The sequence below is a fragment of the Punctularia strigosozonata genome (genome assembly GCF_000264995.1).
Source record: "Punctularia strigosozonata HHB-11173 SS5 unplaced genomic scaffold PUNSTscaffold_5, whole genome shotgun sequence".
Taxonomy (NCBI): domain Eukaryota; kingdom Fungi; phylum Basidiomycota; class Agaricomycetes; order Corticiales; family Punctulariaceae; genus Punctularia; species Punctularia strigosozonata.
This window is the reverse complement of record NW_006767437.1, coordinates 733,201-746,493: the sequence shown is the minus strand read 5'-3', so window position 1 is coordinate 746,493 and position 13,293 is coordinate 733,201. Positions and strand designations below refer to the sequence as shown.

Sequence of the window (13,293 nt, the reverse complement as noted above, 5' to 3'; positions counted from 1 at the left end):
CTTTTCCTTCTAGTAGAGTCCATCCGAATTACTGAGGACGTGGATATCAGCGATCTACAGCACGACATGGATATAGGCAATACAGAAAAGGTTTGGGATGGCCTCCGTCACATAATCTGGCGCTTCTCCGGTCGATTCCGCTGCGACAACGTTTCTCGTCCAGTTGTCTCGCCTCCTGACATTCACGCTGCTACCACACCGGTCGATCTGCTCGCCCCGAGGTGTACGCAGGCGTGACCATACGCAAGATGGTCGCGCGCACCTACAAGATGGCGGGAGCTGCTCTGTTACATTCAGTTCCCGGAGCGCCCGAGGACGAAAACCACTATCATGCGAGCATCCCGGAATTGTGCGGGGAACCTGTTGTAGTGCCCCTCCTAGTTCAATTTGCTGGGACTGTACTTCAGTACGAGTAGAACCCGAGATACTTTGGGCACGTGTCGCGAGACTGAGGTCACGTCAAGGCGTAAATTCAGCTGCTGTGGCGGATGTGGGCATATCCCAAAAGAATGGCAGAGGAATGCCTGGCCGACCCGCAAGTCCCTCGCAAGTAAGCCAGCCCTGCACCCTGCGCTACCCTCCACTCACATTCTACGTGGCGTAGACGTATATGCAGGATCATCAGGGCCGCGTTCGGTCGAGCGGAGCTTACACCGCCGTGGTCAGGAGATTTCGGGATGGTTGCAATGCCATCCACTCTCACCCACAAATGATGCTTACCAAACATTGCAAGTGGAAAATGTTGACCTTCTAGATGCCCTTTGCTGAAACCCCAATGCTACAAGCTAATCATTCTGCCTCGGAGAATCTCACGTGTGGTAGGCTTCAGGCAGAGCATGGCATCCCGAGCCTTCATCCTGGAAAGCGGAAATCCTGTCTCTCCAGGATAACGTCCTGCATGAGTAACTTCCTTCGTTGTAGAGAAGCCACGATCATCGTGCCCTCCTGTCTTGAGCGAAGGACCGCAGGGGGTCAAGTTCGCCTATACGAGCGCTTTGTGCTTGCCCGTAGAGCAGCAGCTCAGCCATCACCTTGCCTGTGCCGGGGCCAAGGGTAATCCCCCACGGACCATGGCCTAGGAGTCGATATCAGTCTTGCTGACGAACTGAGGAGGTTTGGTAGAAAAAGGGTACCTGCTGCCATCCATACATGCTCGTTGAGTTTCCCGATTGAGGGCCTCCCGTCGGGAGTCCTGGGCCGGTAGCAGAGCTGGCAACCAGAGTAGGTCAAATGGGGAAATCAGAGGGAGCATCCTGTATCGCGCCGTACCTGCTTGACTTCGACGTCGCCCTCGGCCAAAGCATCGCTAATCTGTGCGCTTGCCCTGACCAGTCTCTGAATCATCTCCTCGTCCACCAGCCACTCAACCTCGTTGGCACTGGCCGGCATTTGCCGCGCGTGGTTTTCGCCCGCGACGTACACGCTTCCGTCCGGACGCGGGAACAGCTCTGGGCTTTCCGTGATCTCGCCGCCATTGGCGCTGCGGGAGGCACCCGTGTTAGCATTGCGTATACCAGCGAAGACGGCGAGCGGGCTGATCGGAATTCGAGGTCGGATGAGGATGGAATGGCCGGGAAGGTTGTTGATGTGTGGTACCGGGGTGACACCTAGCGTCTCTGCAACCTGTGCGCTCCAAGGCCCGGCGGTCAGGACGAGGTCGCTGCACGGGATGGTTGTTGGTGTTGAGCAACCGGCGCTTGTGACATCCAGGGACGTAGGCCGGGAGTCGGAGTTGCGATGAAGCCTCTCTGGGTGCCCGTGAATAAACCGCATGCCCTTCTGTTCAGCACGGGAAAACAATGCCTTCGTGAACAACCGCGGGTGCCTGCGATATAAGACAGTCACAATTACCACACATATCTCATCAACACGAAGGAGTAACTTACACCTGCGCCGTGGTTTCCTTCGTTCCGCAGACATTCCTCCGAGCCTCCGGATTCAGCCAACGCATATCTACCACGCCCTCCCTAGGTCCCGGTAGCTCCCTCAACGCAGATATCACCACCGCCGTGTTGGGTTCTGGTTCCTTCGTCCCCAATATGTCCCCTTTGGCCTTTGCCGTGACACTAATAGATACGCTGTCCATTGCACGATACCCCCACGCAGACTCGCCGTCGAACTCCGCCGCCAGCTCGCGGTGAAGCCGGTAGCTCAGCGCCGCGAGCGACTGCGTCGCGGGCCCGTGCCAATCCAACGCGAGAAACCCTCCCGCTTTGCCCGAGGCCGCGCCGGCGATCTCATGTTCCTCGATGAGAGTGACTGTCGTCCGCGTGGGGTCGTGGGCCGGGTCGTTCACGATGAAGTAGGCCGTGCAGACGCCGATGATGCCTCCTCCGACGATGCAGATGTCTCTGTGCGTGGGGTCCATGCTGTGAGTCGCAGGACGGCCGGTGATTGTCGAGCGGGCGAATACCTGATAAGCCTCAGTCGGTTCGTGTGTTATGACATCATGAGTAAGATAAGATACGTGTGAGCGAAGGGTTATATGCGCCAGCGATGAAGTCGAAGGTCGGTGTCGCGGCCGAAGCGAAGTAAGCCGTCTTTGTTCGCCACATCTTTCTTGTCGCGACTTGAGCTCGCTGGTATTGCTGTATTGGCCAGCGAAGAATTGAAGCCTGGAACGTCGAACTTCGTGGCGGAAAGAGAGCATGCCTGTGTATGTTCGCGTCAAACCCTTTTCAATCCCGCCTACAATCCCCGCAATCGCACTTGTTCTCGTACGTGATGCAAGTGGGATATGTATACACGTCGTGTACAGTGCGCATACCGCACAATCTCCACGTACAATACGAATTCACACTCGCCTACAGGGTGCTGATCAATGGCGAATTGCTATGCCTCAGTGAAGCTGATTGCCACACTCTCCGTCACCGAATCCTCTACAGGTGGATTCTTGCCCTCCTTATCGTTGGCCGATGCGTACCTATCGTCGTCGCCGTCGAAACATGGCTCATACATTCGCAGGGCTTTGATCCACGCATCGCGGTCCGCATAATACTCGCCCGCGCCATCTTTCTGGGGGTGTTCGCTGATCATGGTCTTCTCCTCCACTAGTTGTGCCCAGCGGTTGTCCTCCCAGTCCGACTTGTCAATAACTTTGAATATCACAGGCGAAGAGCCGATGATCGTGAGGTCGTACCGCCCAGGAACTTGCTGCAGGTTTTCGGAGTCTGACGGTTCCCTACTTACAGCCGGCATAACATGGTCAGAATAAGCTCCACGTGAACTTTCCGGACGGCTCTGATCGTCGCGTGGAGTGCCAGCACTACCGGGGACAGAAGCCTTTTGATCCTCGGATGCAGGATGTTGTACTTTCAGATGCATATCGACAAAAATCCAAACTTTTCTAGGGCCCTTTCTCCCGAATATGATTCGTCGGCTTCAAGCGGAAGAACGAGCCTCTGGAGTCGTCCTTTGTCTTTGATATTGAAGAACACGACAGATACGTTGTCTCTGCTCAAGGGCTTCTCGATGTCGATCACAAAAGGTATTGCGAAGTCGAACCAGGGTGAGCTGTCTTTGCATTCGTAGGCGCATCCCCGCGCCAATCCCGCCCAGATGTTCCTTGTCGAGTACACGCTCACATCCTTCGCTTGGGCGAAGTGGGTGAAATGGATATGGGAGCGCTTGAAAGCTTCCTCCATGCTTGGACCGGGCGCGGTCTTGCCTCTCGGAGAGCGCTCGCCAAGAACCGTATGCCATTCATCGGCCAAGAGAGCTTTGAAAAAGTCCAACAGAAGGATAGGCCCAGTGCGGCCGTTCGCAGCGGCATCTCGCGCTCGTATGAGAAGCACGCGAGTGGCCAACTCACCACGCGAACCTTTGTCAACCATAGCATGTAGTTTCGTGACGAGGAATGGGACGGGGTTACGCAGCTCCGGATGGCTATCCATGATTCGAGTGGCCGCTTCGGCGAGTATGGGTTCCGATGGCATTCCGGCGTAGAAGTACTCCCGATGAGAGGGGGCCGCGAAGATGACACGCATGTGGGACTCAACCTGCTCGATCTCCTCCTGCATGCCTTTTTCTTGTTCCGCCTGCGTCACATCGTACGCCTCGTATCTCAGTCCCAACCTCGCACAGTAGACGGCGAGCGTCGAAGCTCTCGATGTTTCCTGTTTCCCCTGACCCTTGGCTAGCTTGAACCGGGCGAAAGCCAGGATGCTTTCCGGATCTACGGTCGCCTTGAGTAGCGACCACCATCTGGAGAACTTGGCTTCAGTGACATCCACGGGCGATCTGGAAAAAACGCATCTCACAGTGCCCTGCCGAAACGACACATGAATTCCAGACTACAAGCAGTGTGCAAGGTGATCGAATCTTCGCCAACGATCGGCTCTCCGCCATTGTCGTCAAAGCTGAATTCGGTGTAAGGCGCCAGGCCTCCCACATCCACAAGCTTTCCAGGCGGGTTCACAAAGAGCCTGGCAGAATTGCCTATCCGCATGGTTCAGTCAGCCTGGCGAACTCGGACACCGAAATTGCTCGTCACGAAGACGGCCATGAACCATCGGTCCTTGATGCACTCAAGAAGATGGCAAAGCGTATCGAGTATAGACGCAGGGTTCGTCTTTGTTGTATGCGCCAGAGTATCGCAATCGTCGATGGCGAGTAGGAGAGGCGACTTGTAGTGGATGATCCGGGTTTCCTCCAGTTTACGCAGCACCTTCTCGACCTCCCCGAGATACTCGTCGCAAATTTCGTTGCTTGAGTAACCTTTCACTATGGGTCCCGCAGCGCCGTTTCCAGAACGGGAAAGAACGCGGACCATACGCTTTACGTAGCTTTAGAGTTTGCCCTCCTTGTAGTAGCCCCAATGCCAGATAGAGAGATGGGGAGCCTCGGTTGCGAAATAATAGGGGGGTTCAGAGTTGGCGATTCTGCGCCGATTCTGCCCCAGATTCTGTGTCGATTCTGTGTCGATTTTGCCGTCGCTACGACGGTCATAATCCGATTCTCCTCACCTTCAACTCTGAACCTCCCGCTTCTACCACTGATTCTGGCCCGATTCTGTGCACGACGGAATATCCTGCCGACACTGCGGCATGCCCATCTGAGGTTTAACGACGGGCTCGGCATATCGGCAGCTCATCCGAGGTGGCGAAAACTCTGGAATTGAATGCGAAGGTCGAGTTATAACGTGAGTGACAGAGTTTCCTTGTTTTAAGCTCGAGTCCGACAATGTATGTCCGAGGTTTATTTGCAGCCAGAAGAGTGAAATATTTATTGGCTTAAATAGGCGTCAGGAGTGTTGCTATGCGGAACTACCAAATGCAATCTACTTCTGCCCATAAACTGCTGATACAATGGTATGTCGAGGGTCCTGGTGACAGCCTCTGCGTGAGTACATATATATACAGGAGTAAAACACAGGTTGAGGATTGCCTGAACGAGGGGGTGGAAGACCCTGGAAAACCTCGTGACGCGTCAGTGGTTTCGGACTCCGAGGCAGCGAAGCTGAATCGGACTCTGGTCGAATCGAGTGAAGCGACTCCAGAGCCGCTTCACCAATCCACCCAGAATCGGCGTCCAGAATCGACTCTTGAATCCGCCCTTGAATCCTTGCCAGAATCCCAACTCTGAGCCCCCCTAATGGACGCTCATTGTCGATCGGCGAGCCTGCCGGTCCTCCGACGGTCACGCGTCCCTCTTGTCTTTCGAGCGGAGCATCGAGATTCGAACCGCGCAGTCTCATGCAGGCGGGAATGGACTCGAAAACTCGGACAACGCATCGTTGAAACGGGAATAACATATAATGATCAAGCAGAGTATGCTGTAGATACCCGAGCTTGTATCAGACGATCATGCATAGTCAATGAACGTCGAACATGGCCACGCTGCAGGTGGACGTGTCTGCATCGGGGGGCACAGATTCATGAAACATCCATCTTTTCCTCCCGCTGGTCGTTGTCGTCGTCCGATCGAGGCTTCTTGAAATCGCGCTCGGCATCATCCTGCGTCGATCCCTGTGCGCGCGCCCTGAGCTGCTCCTCGAGCTTTTGTTTGCGGGTTAGCCGTGCGATTTCTTTCGCGCTCAGAGACTTCGCCGCCTTGCCCTTCGTCGGCGTCTCCGCGCCCGCCTGATCCGGGAACTCGATGGCTTCGCGGTCCATCGGATCGTGTTCGACCTGGGCGTTCTTGGGCAAAGTGAGCAAAGGTGAATAGAGATCCAAGCGGAGCGATTGTTCCGCATCGGCTGGCGTTCGATGCATCAGCCGACATATTGCTTGATCTATATGGGGGCGACGTACCCGCTATGCGGCATTGAGAATTCATTGACGCGAGGAGCGTTGAAAACGAGGCGTCGGCCGAGTTAACATCAGTGAACTTCGACAGCACGTTGTTATTCACGCATAAACCGATGTAAGCAAGTACGACGCACTCCAGAGCCATCCCATCGAAGAGCTTGAACAAGCGGCGCACCCTGGTCCGCCGATGCTGAGAGATCTTGCTTGAAGTTCGGGTCGAGAAGTACCAATAACAGTCCTGGGGAACCAGGCACGGGTGCGAAGTCGAGCACCGGGCGATTGAAGTCGAACGCCTGAATTTGCGAAGGTTCGACCGCGCCTCCATAAGGGAAGTAGAAAACGGCGGTGGCACTGCGCTATCTGAGCAATCCAACCTCCTATTCAAAGAGTCCAGCAGACGTACCCGGTGACACTGAATAGGACATGACGCCCGCTGGTTGCGTCCTCTATCGTTTCTATCTTCTGGACGGCTAGGACAGTGTGGGTTTGAGCAGCGTCCGCCTCCGCGTATCCCACATCATTGTTTGCCGTAGGCGCAGTAGCAGGGTCGGGGGTACCAGTCTCCTCCGACTTCCCCTTGTTCTTCCCCCTCTTCCCCTTGTTGCCTTCGCCTTCTTCGTCCCAGCCCGACTTGACTTTCGGTGCGGCCACCTTGATGTATGGATACACTACGTCTGCGACGGCAACTTCATATCGTAGCGCGCCCAACATCCAATCCCATACTTTGAGCATAGGATCTCCTCCGCCGGATATGAGGATGGCCCCATCGAACTTCGGTATGTGAATAGAAGAGACATATCTGACAGGGAAAACGAATCAGCTCCTATAATACGCGTAAGACGGGAGCAATTTGAAGGGAGAGAGAGGGCAACGGCAGAAGTACCTACATGCTCTGCGAACCTACTTTTCGTGACCGAGGCAGTATCGTTCGATGTTGTATCCTTGCGGAAACCAGCTCACGCGTATATGTTCGTCGCGGTCCGCGCTAATGATGAATCGTTCGTCTGACGTGAGCGCGAACGTCGTGAGCATCGAAGTATGCCCGAGGACGAGGTGGCCGCCGGCCGGATTGTCATGGGAAGCGAGCGCTCTGTCTTTCTTTGGTGCAGACGCCGGTTCCGACGCATCCTGGTGCAGGGGATAGCTGTTGGTCACGGCGCATGAGGCCTTCAATGCATTCAACGCATACATCCCGCGCTCACCTGAATATGTCACCGAACTTGTCTGCAACGACGATCTTTTGCGCGTCGCGCGTAAATTTGATATCCGTGGGCTTTTTCGGCGCCTCACTATAACAAGACGTTTGTACACCATCAATGGCGAAACAGAGGATACATACCGGCGGGACAGCAACTTGAGCCCCTCCACCTCCCAGACCTTGAGCACCTTATCGTCGCCTGAGGTCGCGATGTACTTGCAGTTCTCGTCTACCGCTGCACATCTTATAGGACCTGATTTGAGCAAAGCGTCCTTGTCTGCACCATTAAGCGTGGCCGTAGAGGAGATGATATCTCCGGTTCTAAGAGGAATCAAGCTGAGCTCCTGGCGTTGAGCCCAGAGATTGAGGACCTCACTTGGGGTCGAGAACCTGGATATGAGGTCCACTGATGAGGATCGTTCTGCTTCCCTCGATGAAAAGCTTCGTGTGAGGATAGACGGTCATGGAGGCAGCAAAAGGCAATTATTCCGATCGTGATCACTGCCACCGTTGGTCTCTGTTAGCGCTCACTGACTGTCCCCCGCGTCCGGCTCCTTAGGTCGTGCTAGCATTGCTGCCAGCGAGGCAAAGTGTTGAGAGGTCTTGGAGATGTGATGCTCCGCAAACCAAGAAAATCGCCTGCTAGTGCCAACACTCCAGTCGATCAATTGCCCCCTCGGCCTCTCGGTAATCCCTCCGGCACCCAGAGCCAATTAGCAAGGACTACGGTATCCCAGACCTTGAGCGTCGCTCTGACGAAACTACCGAGCGGGAGAAGTTCAGCGGACACGACAGCTGCTATACCCTGGAGCTCCGCAGCTGTTCAACCCCGGTCAACGGCAGAGCAATATTGGGCAGCGCGCGCGCTCACCGCAGAGACACTGCTCACCGCGCAGGCCGCTCATCAGCGGGATATGAAGGCTATGACATGGTCTGAAGATATGAAACGGACGGTGAGAGTCAATGTATCCCTGTGCTCTTCGATTGACGATGAATCGTTCATGAAAGCGGGACATCGCCGCTCTTCATGCACGGAACGACGCACGGCAGCAGAAGTTGGAACGCGTGGTGGTACATATTCTGATTATACTTTTCTGGTCCTTTTCCTGATGTAGGTGCATACCAGGTGGCACTCGTTATTACTGTTCTTTCCATGGCATGCGCTATTGTCTACCTCCTGACATACCGGCAACCTGCAGCGCAACCTAAAGCGCGATTCACCTTCCACTTCCCCTCGCATTTCAGCATCCCTGTTTTGTCGCCTTTCACAAGCGTGGTGAGTGCCGTCACCTGCATTCAGACTGCATGGAGTTCACACGGTACAACAGGTCGAGAACGAGACTTCAGCGATAGGCAGTAAACTCCTCATTGCTGGTTTTGCTCTTTTATGTTTGCTTGCATACGCGATGTTCACGCAATGGATCTCACGGCGGGTGAATAGATGATGAGTATCCGCGAAAACATGGCATACGTTCAGAGCTTCAAGTTGGAGGCATATCTGAGAGTTGCGCCAATTGTTGTGAACTCTGTCATGTCAGTCTTGGTTCCCGTCGAGAAGAAGGGCTTTAGCATGGGACATCCGACAACGACGATAGAACGAGCGTGCATTACCATGCGATTAGGATGGACTGTGCTGGAAACGAGATCGTACAGAAAGGAATACAATGGTATAGATGGTGGAAAATAAGTACCCAGAATGAAAAAGAAACCGGATCGCGTCTGCTAACCGACCGAGAACCTCGTGAATAGCATGTGAGTGAGAGTGTGTAAAGACATCGGGAAACGGTCCAAAGAGCGAATGCGGTTGGGATCAAGGGGGAACCCTGTTTCTACTTGAATGTGAATCATTGATCAAAAGAGCGATTGTTGCTGAGGTTGTTGCTGCTGCTGCTGCTGCTGCTGTTGACCCGCAGTAGTCGAGTTGCCGAATAGGCTGGATCCGAACGCGTTGCCTGTCGCGTTGGTCCCAAAGGCGTTCGCACCGGTGCCCTGCCCGAACATCGACGACCCAAACGACGAAGTAGGCGTCGTTCCCGTGAACGCGCCACCAAACGCGTTACCGCCAGAACCTCCGGGCCCTGCGCCAGGCGCTGGCGATCCCGCCATAGACGCCCGGAACGGGTTCGCCGCGCCCGTCATCTGCGGCCTAAGCCCGACGCCGAGCGACGACCCGCCAAACGGCGTCAACCCGCTGCTCGTGCCGAGCGTCGACGTCGACGACGCGTTGAAGGCACCAAAGCCCGTCGGTTGCGACCCTATCCCGCCGATTCCCGTAGGCTGCGCGCCCAGCGACGAAAAGTTGGACGTGTTGCTCACGCTCGGGCTCCCCGCTCCGTTCGCGCCGGCCGTGTCGAGCGGGGACGTCGCCGGGCCGCCGGTTGCGGCGGGCGTGTTGGGCCCGCTCTGCGGGATCGGCGGCAGGCTCTCGAGGAGAGACGCGCCGAAGGATGAGGACGGCTTGAACTGCTTCAGGCCCATCAGCCCGGTCGTCTGCGGTTTGAGGCCGCCCGCGGCGCCGGGCGGCGAGACGGAGATAGTTGGGCTGAATGGTGCCGTCGAGCCCGTCGTGGACGCCGTGGTCGTGGCGCCCGTGGGCTGACTGGAAAGCGAGAGCGAGAAAAGCGAGTCCGCGAGCGAGCCCGTAGTGGTCGTCGCGGTGTTCTGCGACGAGAGAGGGGACGCCGGGCCGTTGCTTGACGTCCCGGGCTTGTTGCTGTTGTTGCTGTTGAACGTGAACGACGACGCGATGCTCGACATAGCACTCCCATTCTGCGCCGTGCCCGTCCCTGCACCTCCAAAGAGGCTGCTATCCGTAGATGACCCAGGGAATCCCGTCTGCTGTGATTGCAAGCCTGACCCAGGGAATCCCGTTTGCTGTGATTGCAAGCCTGACCCAGGGAATCCCGTTTGCTGTGATTGCAGGCCCGAGCCAGGGAAGCCCGTCGCCTGCGGCTGCAGTCCACCCGCGTTTCCGGCGCCGTTGTTGCCGTTCTTGTTCCCATTCGCATACCCCATCGCGATTTCCATTATCGTTGGCGCCTTCGGTACCGGCGGGGCCTTCTCCGGCGTGATCACGGGCCCGAACGGGTTACGCGAGCCCGTCTGGTGCGTCTTGACCGGCTGAGCGGGCGGCGGGCTCGCACGCAGCGGCGCCGAAGCCGGGCGCGCGAACGGGCCCGATGCGATAGAAGACGACGACGACGCGCTCGGCTGAGCGATGGAACCGAAGGAAGTACCGCTGCCGAAGAGGGACGCGCCGAGCCCGCCCTGTCCCTGTCCTTGCCCTTGCCCCTGATTTTGCGGCGTTTGATTCTGCGCCGGAGTGCTGCCGAACAGGTTCACCCCATTCGACGAGCTCGCCCCGAACGCCGGGAAGCCCGTCGTCTGGGGCATGAGCATGCTCGCCCTGAACGGATTCGCCCCTGTTGCCTGCGATTGTAGCAGTCCGCCGCTGGCACCGCCAAGTCCCGCGCCGAGGTTGAACGCGCCTGTCGGCTGGGGCTGCAGCTGACCAAACGGCGAGCTCGCCTGCTGAGGAGTCTGTAGCTGCTGCTGCTGTTGCGGCTGCTGGAACGGCGAGCTCTGCTGCTGCGGCACTTGCAATTGCGGCTGCTGCTGGCCTTGCGCCTGCGAGAAGGGATTGTGCTGATGTTGTTGCTGTACTCCAGGGAACCCCGTCGCCTGCGGCTGCACGCCCATCTGCCCGAACGCCAACATGCCCGTCGCCTGCGGCTGCAGCCCTCCGGCCCCGAACGGCATTCCCGTCGCTTGCGGTTGCATTCCGCCTCCGAACGACGGCATTCCGAACCCCGTGGCCTGTGCCGCCTGCATCTGTGCGAACGGGTTGAAGGCCGCCTGCTGCTGGAAGTAGTTGGCCGTCGGCGAGCCCGTCTGGGGGTTGAACATCGTCGGCTGCGCTTGTTCGATGCTCTCGAAGAAATCTTGCACTGCTTGCGATTGCGAAGCAGGCTTGCTTCCGTTGGCGTTCGACGACTCTGACGAGGGGCCAGGCTTCGGTGTGGACGCTGATGTACATGAATAATCATGTGTAAGGTAGTTCTCAAAGGGGGAATGAATATGCTCACGTTTGTTGGGAGAAGAAGTACCGTTCTTGGCCCCCTTGCCCAGTTTTGCGTTTTTATCGGCGTTTTCTTTTGCCAATTTGTATTCAATCCTGTTCTGTTCAAAGTTGGGGTCGTCGAGGTATTCTTGGAGGGAGCCCGCTAACGAGACCGGTGCCTGCTGGAATCGTCAGCACATACCCATCTGCGGAATATAGCGATTCGTTTGGAGGCTCAGATAGACACACGTAAGAAAGGAAGAGAACGACATGCGGATCAAACAACCCATTCCGGCCACATTCTAATCACAGCCAAGACAACCCCACAAACAGGTACGAAGACACTCACATGTCGCATATTCGGTATTTGGACGTTGAGCAGGTTCTGGAGCTTGGTCGCGATGGCGAGGTAGTCGACGACGCGCTCGCACTGCTTGCAAAAGTGGAGGTAGACCTTGAGCGCGTCCTCGGCATCGACGCGGGACATCTCGAAATAGTGCTCGAGCACGTTGATGACGCCCTCGTTGCAGGCCGAGAATAGTATAAGCAAGTCCTTGACGAGCATGCGCAGCGCGGTGATTGTCAGCTCGTCCTCGAGGTCGTCGAGGTAAAACTACGAGAGGGTCAGCAACAGAGAGGCGGGATAGAGGCGGGAGGAACGACGCACTTTACATTCGAGCAGCGTGTCGATCATGCGCTGAACGGCCTTGGTCTCCCTCAACAGGCCTTTCTCGACCGTCATCACCCGCAGCTTGCGCCCCGCCACCGTCTTCCCCCGCGCGAGCGAGCCGCTGCCACTGCCATTTGTGCTTGCCTTGCTCTTTGACGACTTGCTGCCGAGTTCCTCCTCGATGTTCTTGCTCAACCGCATATCCCGGTTGTTCTCCGACTGGACCTTGATGATGTCGTGCTTGAGATCCCGGTAGGCGCGTATGCGGCTGTCGAGGTAGATGGCATAGTGCTGCAGATTTTGCGGGGCGGAGTAACCTGCGGTGATAGGGATAGGAAGGGATGAGGTGAGAATCGGAGAACGAGAAGGCGACGGTTACGGCACCTTCCCAGTTGCCGCCGGCGACGTTGCGTAGGTGCAGCACTTCGGAGGAGGAGAGGTAAGAGAGCACGTTGTCCGTGCAGCCGTTGCGGATCATGGTGTGCAGCACGATCAGCGCTTTGAACACGACCTGCGGTATAGCGTTATCACCGTCAGCGTCCCGACTATCTCAGAGAACCCGTCGGGTGGAGGACGTACGATGGCATTCGGCTCCCTGAACCGCGGCTGGAGCGCCCTGCATATGTCGCCGACGGTGCCATCCTCCGAGTAGGTCCCGGCGAGGATCGGGTCTATGTACTGTCCACCATGCGCGCGTCAACGTTCCGTTGCTCACACTCATTCGACGTGGGTGGGAGAGAAATTGACCTTGGCTTTGGGCGGCGCCGCCTTGGGCTTGCAGGCGAGCTTGACGATCTTGTCGAAGTGGGACATGACCGCAGAGCGTGGCCGGCACACCGAGCAACGTCGGGTTGGTGATGCAGTCGGAGGAGGTGGTGGCAGAAGGCGATCAGCCGGCAGCGCTGGCCGCCTCCTTGGCTGCGCTAACGAAGTCGACGCATCCCGCGCCCTCGATAATACATAATATTCCTTTCATCTCTCTTCCTTTCCCCCCCTCTCTCTCTGAGGCTCTCTATTGCCTCCCGGCTGGGAGCGGACGCTCGCATCAATTGAAAGCCTCGTACCACGAGGCGTTTGGCTGGTAATCAAGCCACAGGAGCACCCCGTCGACCGGGAA

General features: G+C 56.8%; 4 protein-coding genes across 4 annotated transcripts; 1 reads left to right on the top strand and 3 right to left on the bottom strand.

Moving 5' to 3' along the window:
• Window positions 1–784: 784 nt before the first annotated feature.
• Window positions 785–2,368, bottom strand: PUNSTDRAFT_101517 (FAD dependent oxidoreductase; the record flags this gene model as incomplete). The annotated part of the gene is made up of 4 exons (XM_007382835.1): window positions 785–1,075; window positions 1,134–1,209; window positions 1,270–1,825; window positions 1,887–2,368. 4 exons carry the CDS (start codon window positions 2,366–2,368, stop codon window positions 933–935), a joined length of 1,257 nt encoding a protein of 418 aa, XP_007382897.1. The 3' UTR covers window positions 785–932.
• Window positions 2,369–5,752: 3,384 nt separating this feature from the next.
• On the bottom strand, window positions 5,753–7,911 carry PUNSTDRAFT_86062 (WD40 repeat-like protein; the record flags this gene model as incomplete). Its single annotated transcript, XM_007382834.1, has 8 exons — window positions 5,753–6,196; window positions 6,252–6,327; window positions 6,383–6,599; window positions 6,652–7,047; window positions 7,153–7,392; window positions 7,451–7,537; window positions 7,588–7,767; window positions 7,823–7,911. 8 exons carry the CDS (start codon window positions 7,909–7,911, stop codon window positions 5,874–5,876), a joined length of 1,608 nt encoding a protein of 535 aa, XP_007382896.1. The 3' UTR covers window positions 5,753–5,873.
• A 50-nt stretch (window positions 7,912–7,961) lies between these two features.
• Window positions 7,962–8,902, top strand: PUNSTDRAFT_120050 (uncharacterized protein). The gene is made up of 4 exons (XM_007382833.1): window positions 7,962–8,399; window positions 8,455–8,517; window positions 8,573–8,722; window positions 8,775–8,902. The coding sequence occupies exons 1-4, from the start codon at window positions 8,061–8,063 to the stop codon at window positions 8,889–8,891; spliced, it is 669 nt and encodes a 222-aa protein (XP_007382895.1). The 5' UTR covers window positions 7,962–8,060; the 3' UTR covers window positions 8,892–8,902.
• Window positions 8,903–9,047: 145 nt separating this feature from the next.
• PUNSTDRAFT_143122 (ANTH-domain-containing protein) lies at window positions 9,048–13,069 on the bottom strand. Its single transcript, XM_007382832.1, has 7 exons — window positions 12,924–13,069; window positions 12,756–12,854; window positions 12,561–12,687; window positions 12,174–12,493; window positions 11,856–12,119; window positions 11,532–11,685; window positions 9,048–11,471 (listed from the first exon to the last, which is right to left on the bottom strand). The coding sequence occupies exons 1-7, from the start codon at window positions 12,987–12,989 to the stop codon at window positions 9,298–9,300; spliced, it is 3,204 nt and encodes a 1,067-aa protein (XP_007382894.1). The 5' UTR covers window positions 12,990–13,069; the 3' UTR covers window positions 9,048–9,297.
• Window positions 13,070–13,293: the final 224 nt, after the last annotated feature.

Coding starts and splice junctions, on each gene's coding strand:
- PUNSTDRAFT_120050 (XM_007382833.1), top strand. CDS start 8,061: ATGCTCCGCAAACCAAGAAAATCGCCTGCTAGTGCCAACACTCCAGTC. Junction 8,400..8,454: donor CTGAAGATATGAAACGGACG/GTGAGAGTCAAT, acceptor CGTTCATGAAAG/CGGGACATCGCCGCTCTTCA. Junction 8,518..8,572: donor AGAAGTTGGAACGCGTGGTG/GTACATATTCTG, acceptor GGTGCATACCAG/GTGGCACTCGTTATTACTGT.
- PUNSTDRAFT_143122 (XM_007382832.1), bottom strand. CDS start 12,989: ATGTCCCACTTCGACAAGATCGTCAAGCTCGCCTGCAAGCCCAAGGCG. Junction 12,688..12,755: donor TCAGGGAGCCGAATGCCATC/GTACGTCCTCCA, acceptor GCTATACCGCAG/GTCGTGTTCAAAGCGCTGAT. Junction 11,686..11,855: donor AAATACCGAATATGCGACAT/GTGAGTGTCTTC, acceptor CGATTCCAGCAG/GCACCGGTCTCGTTAGCGGG.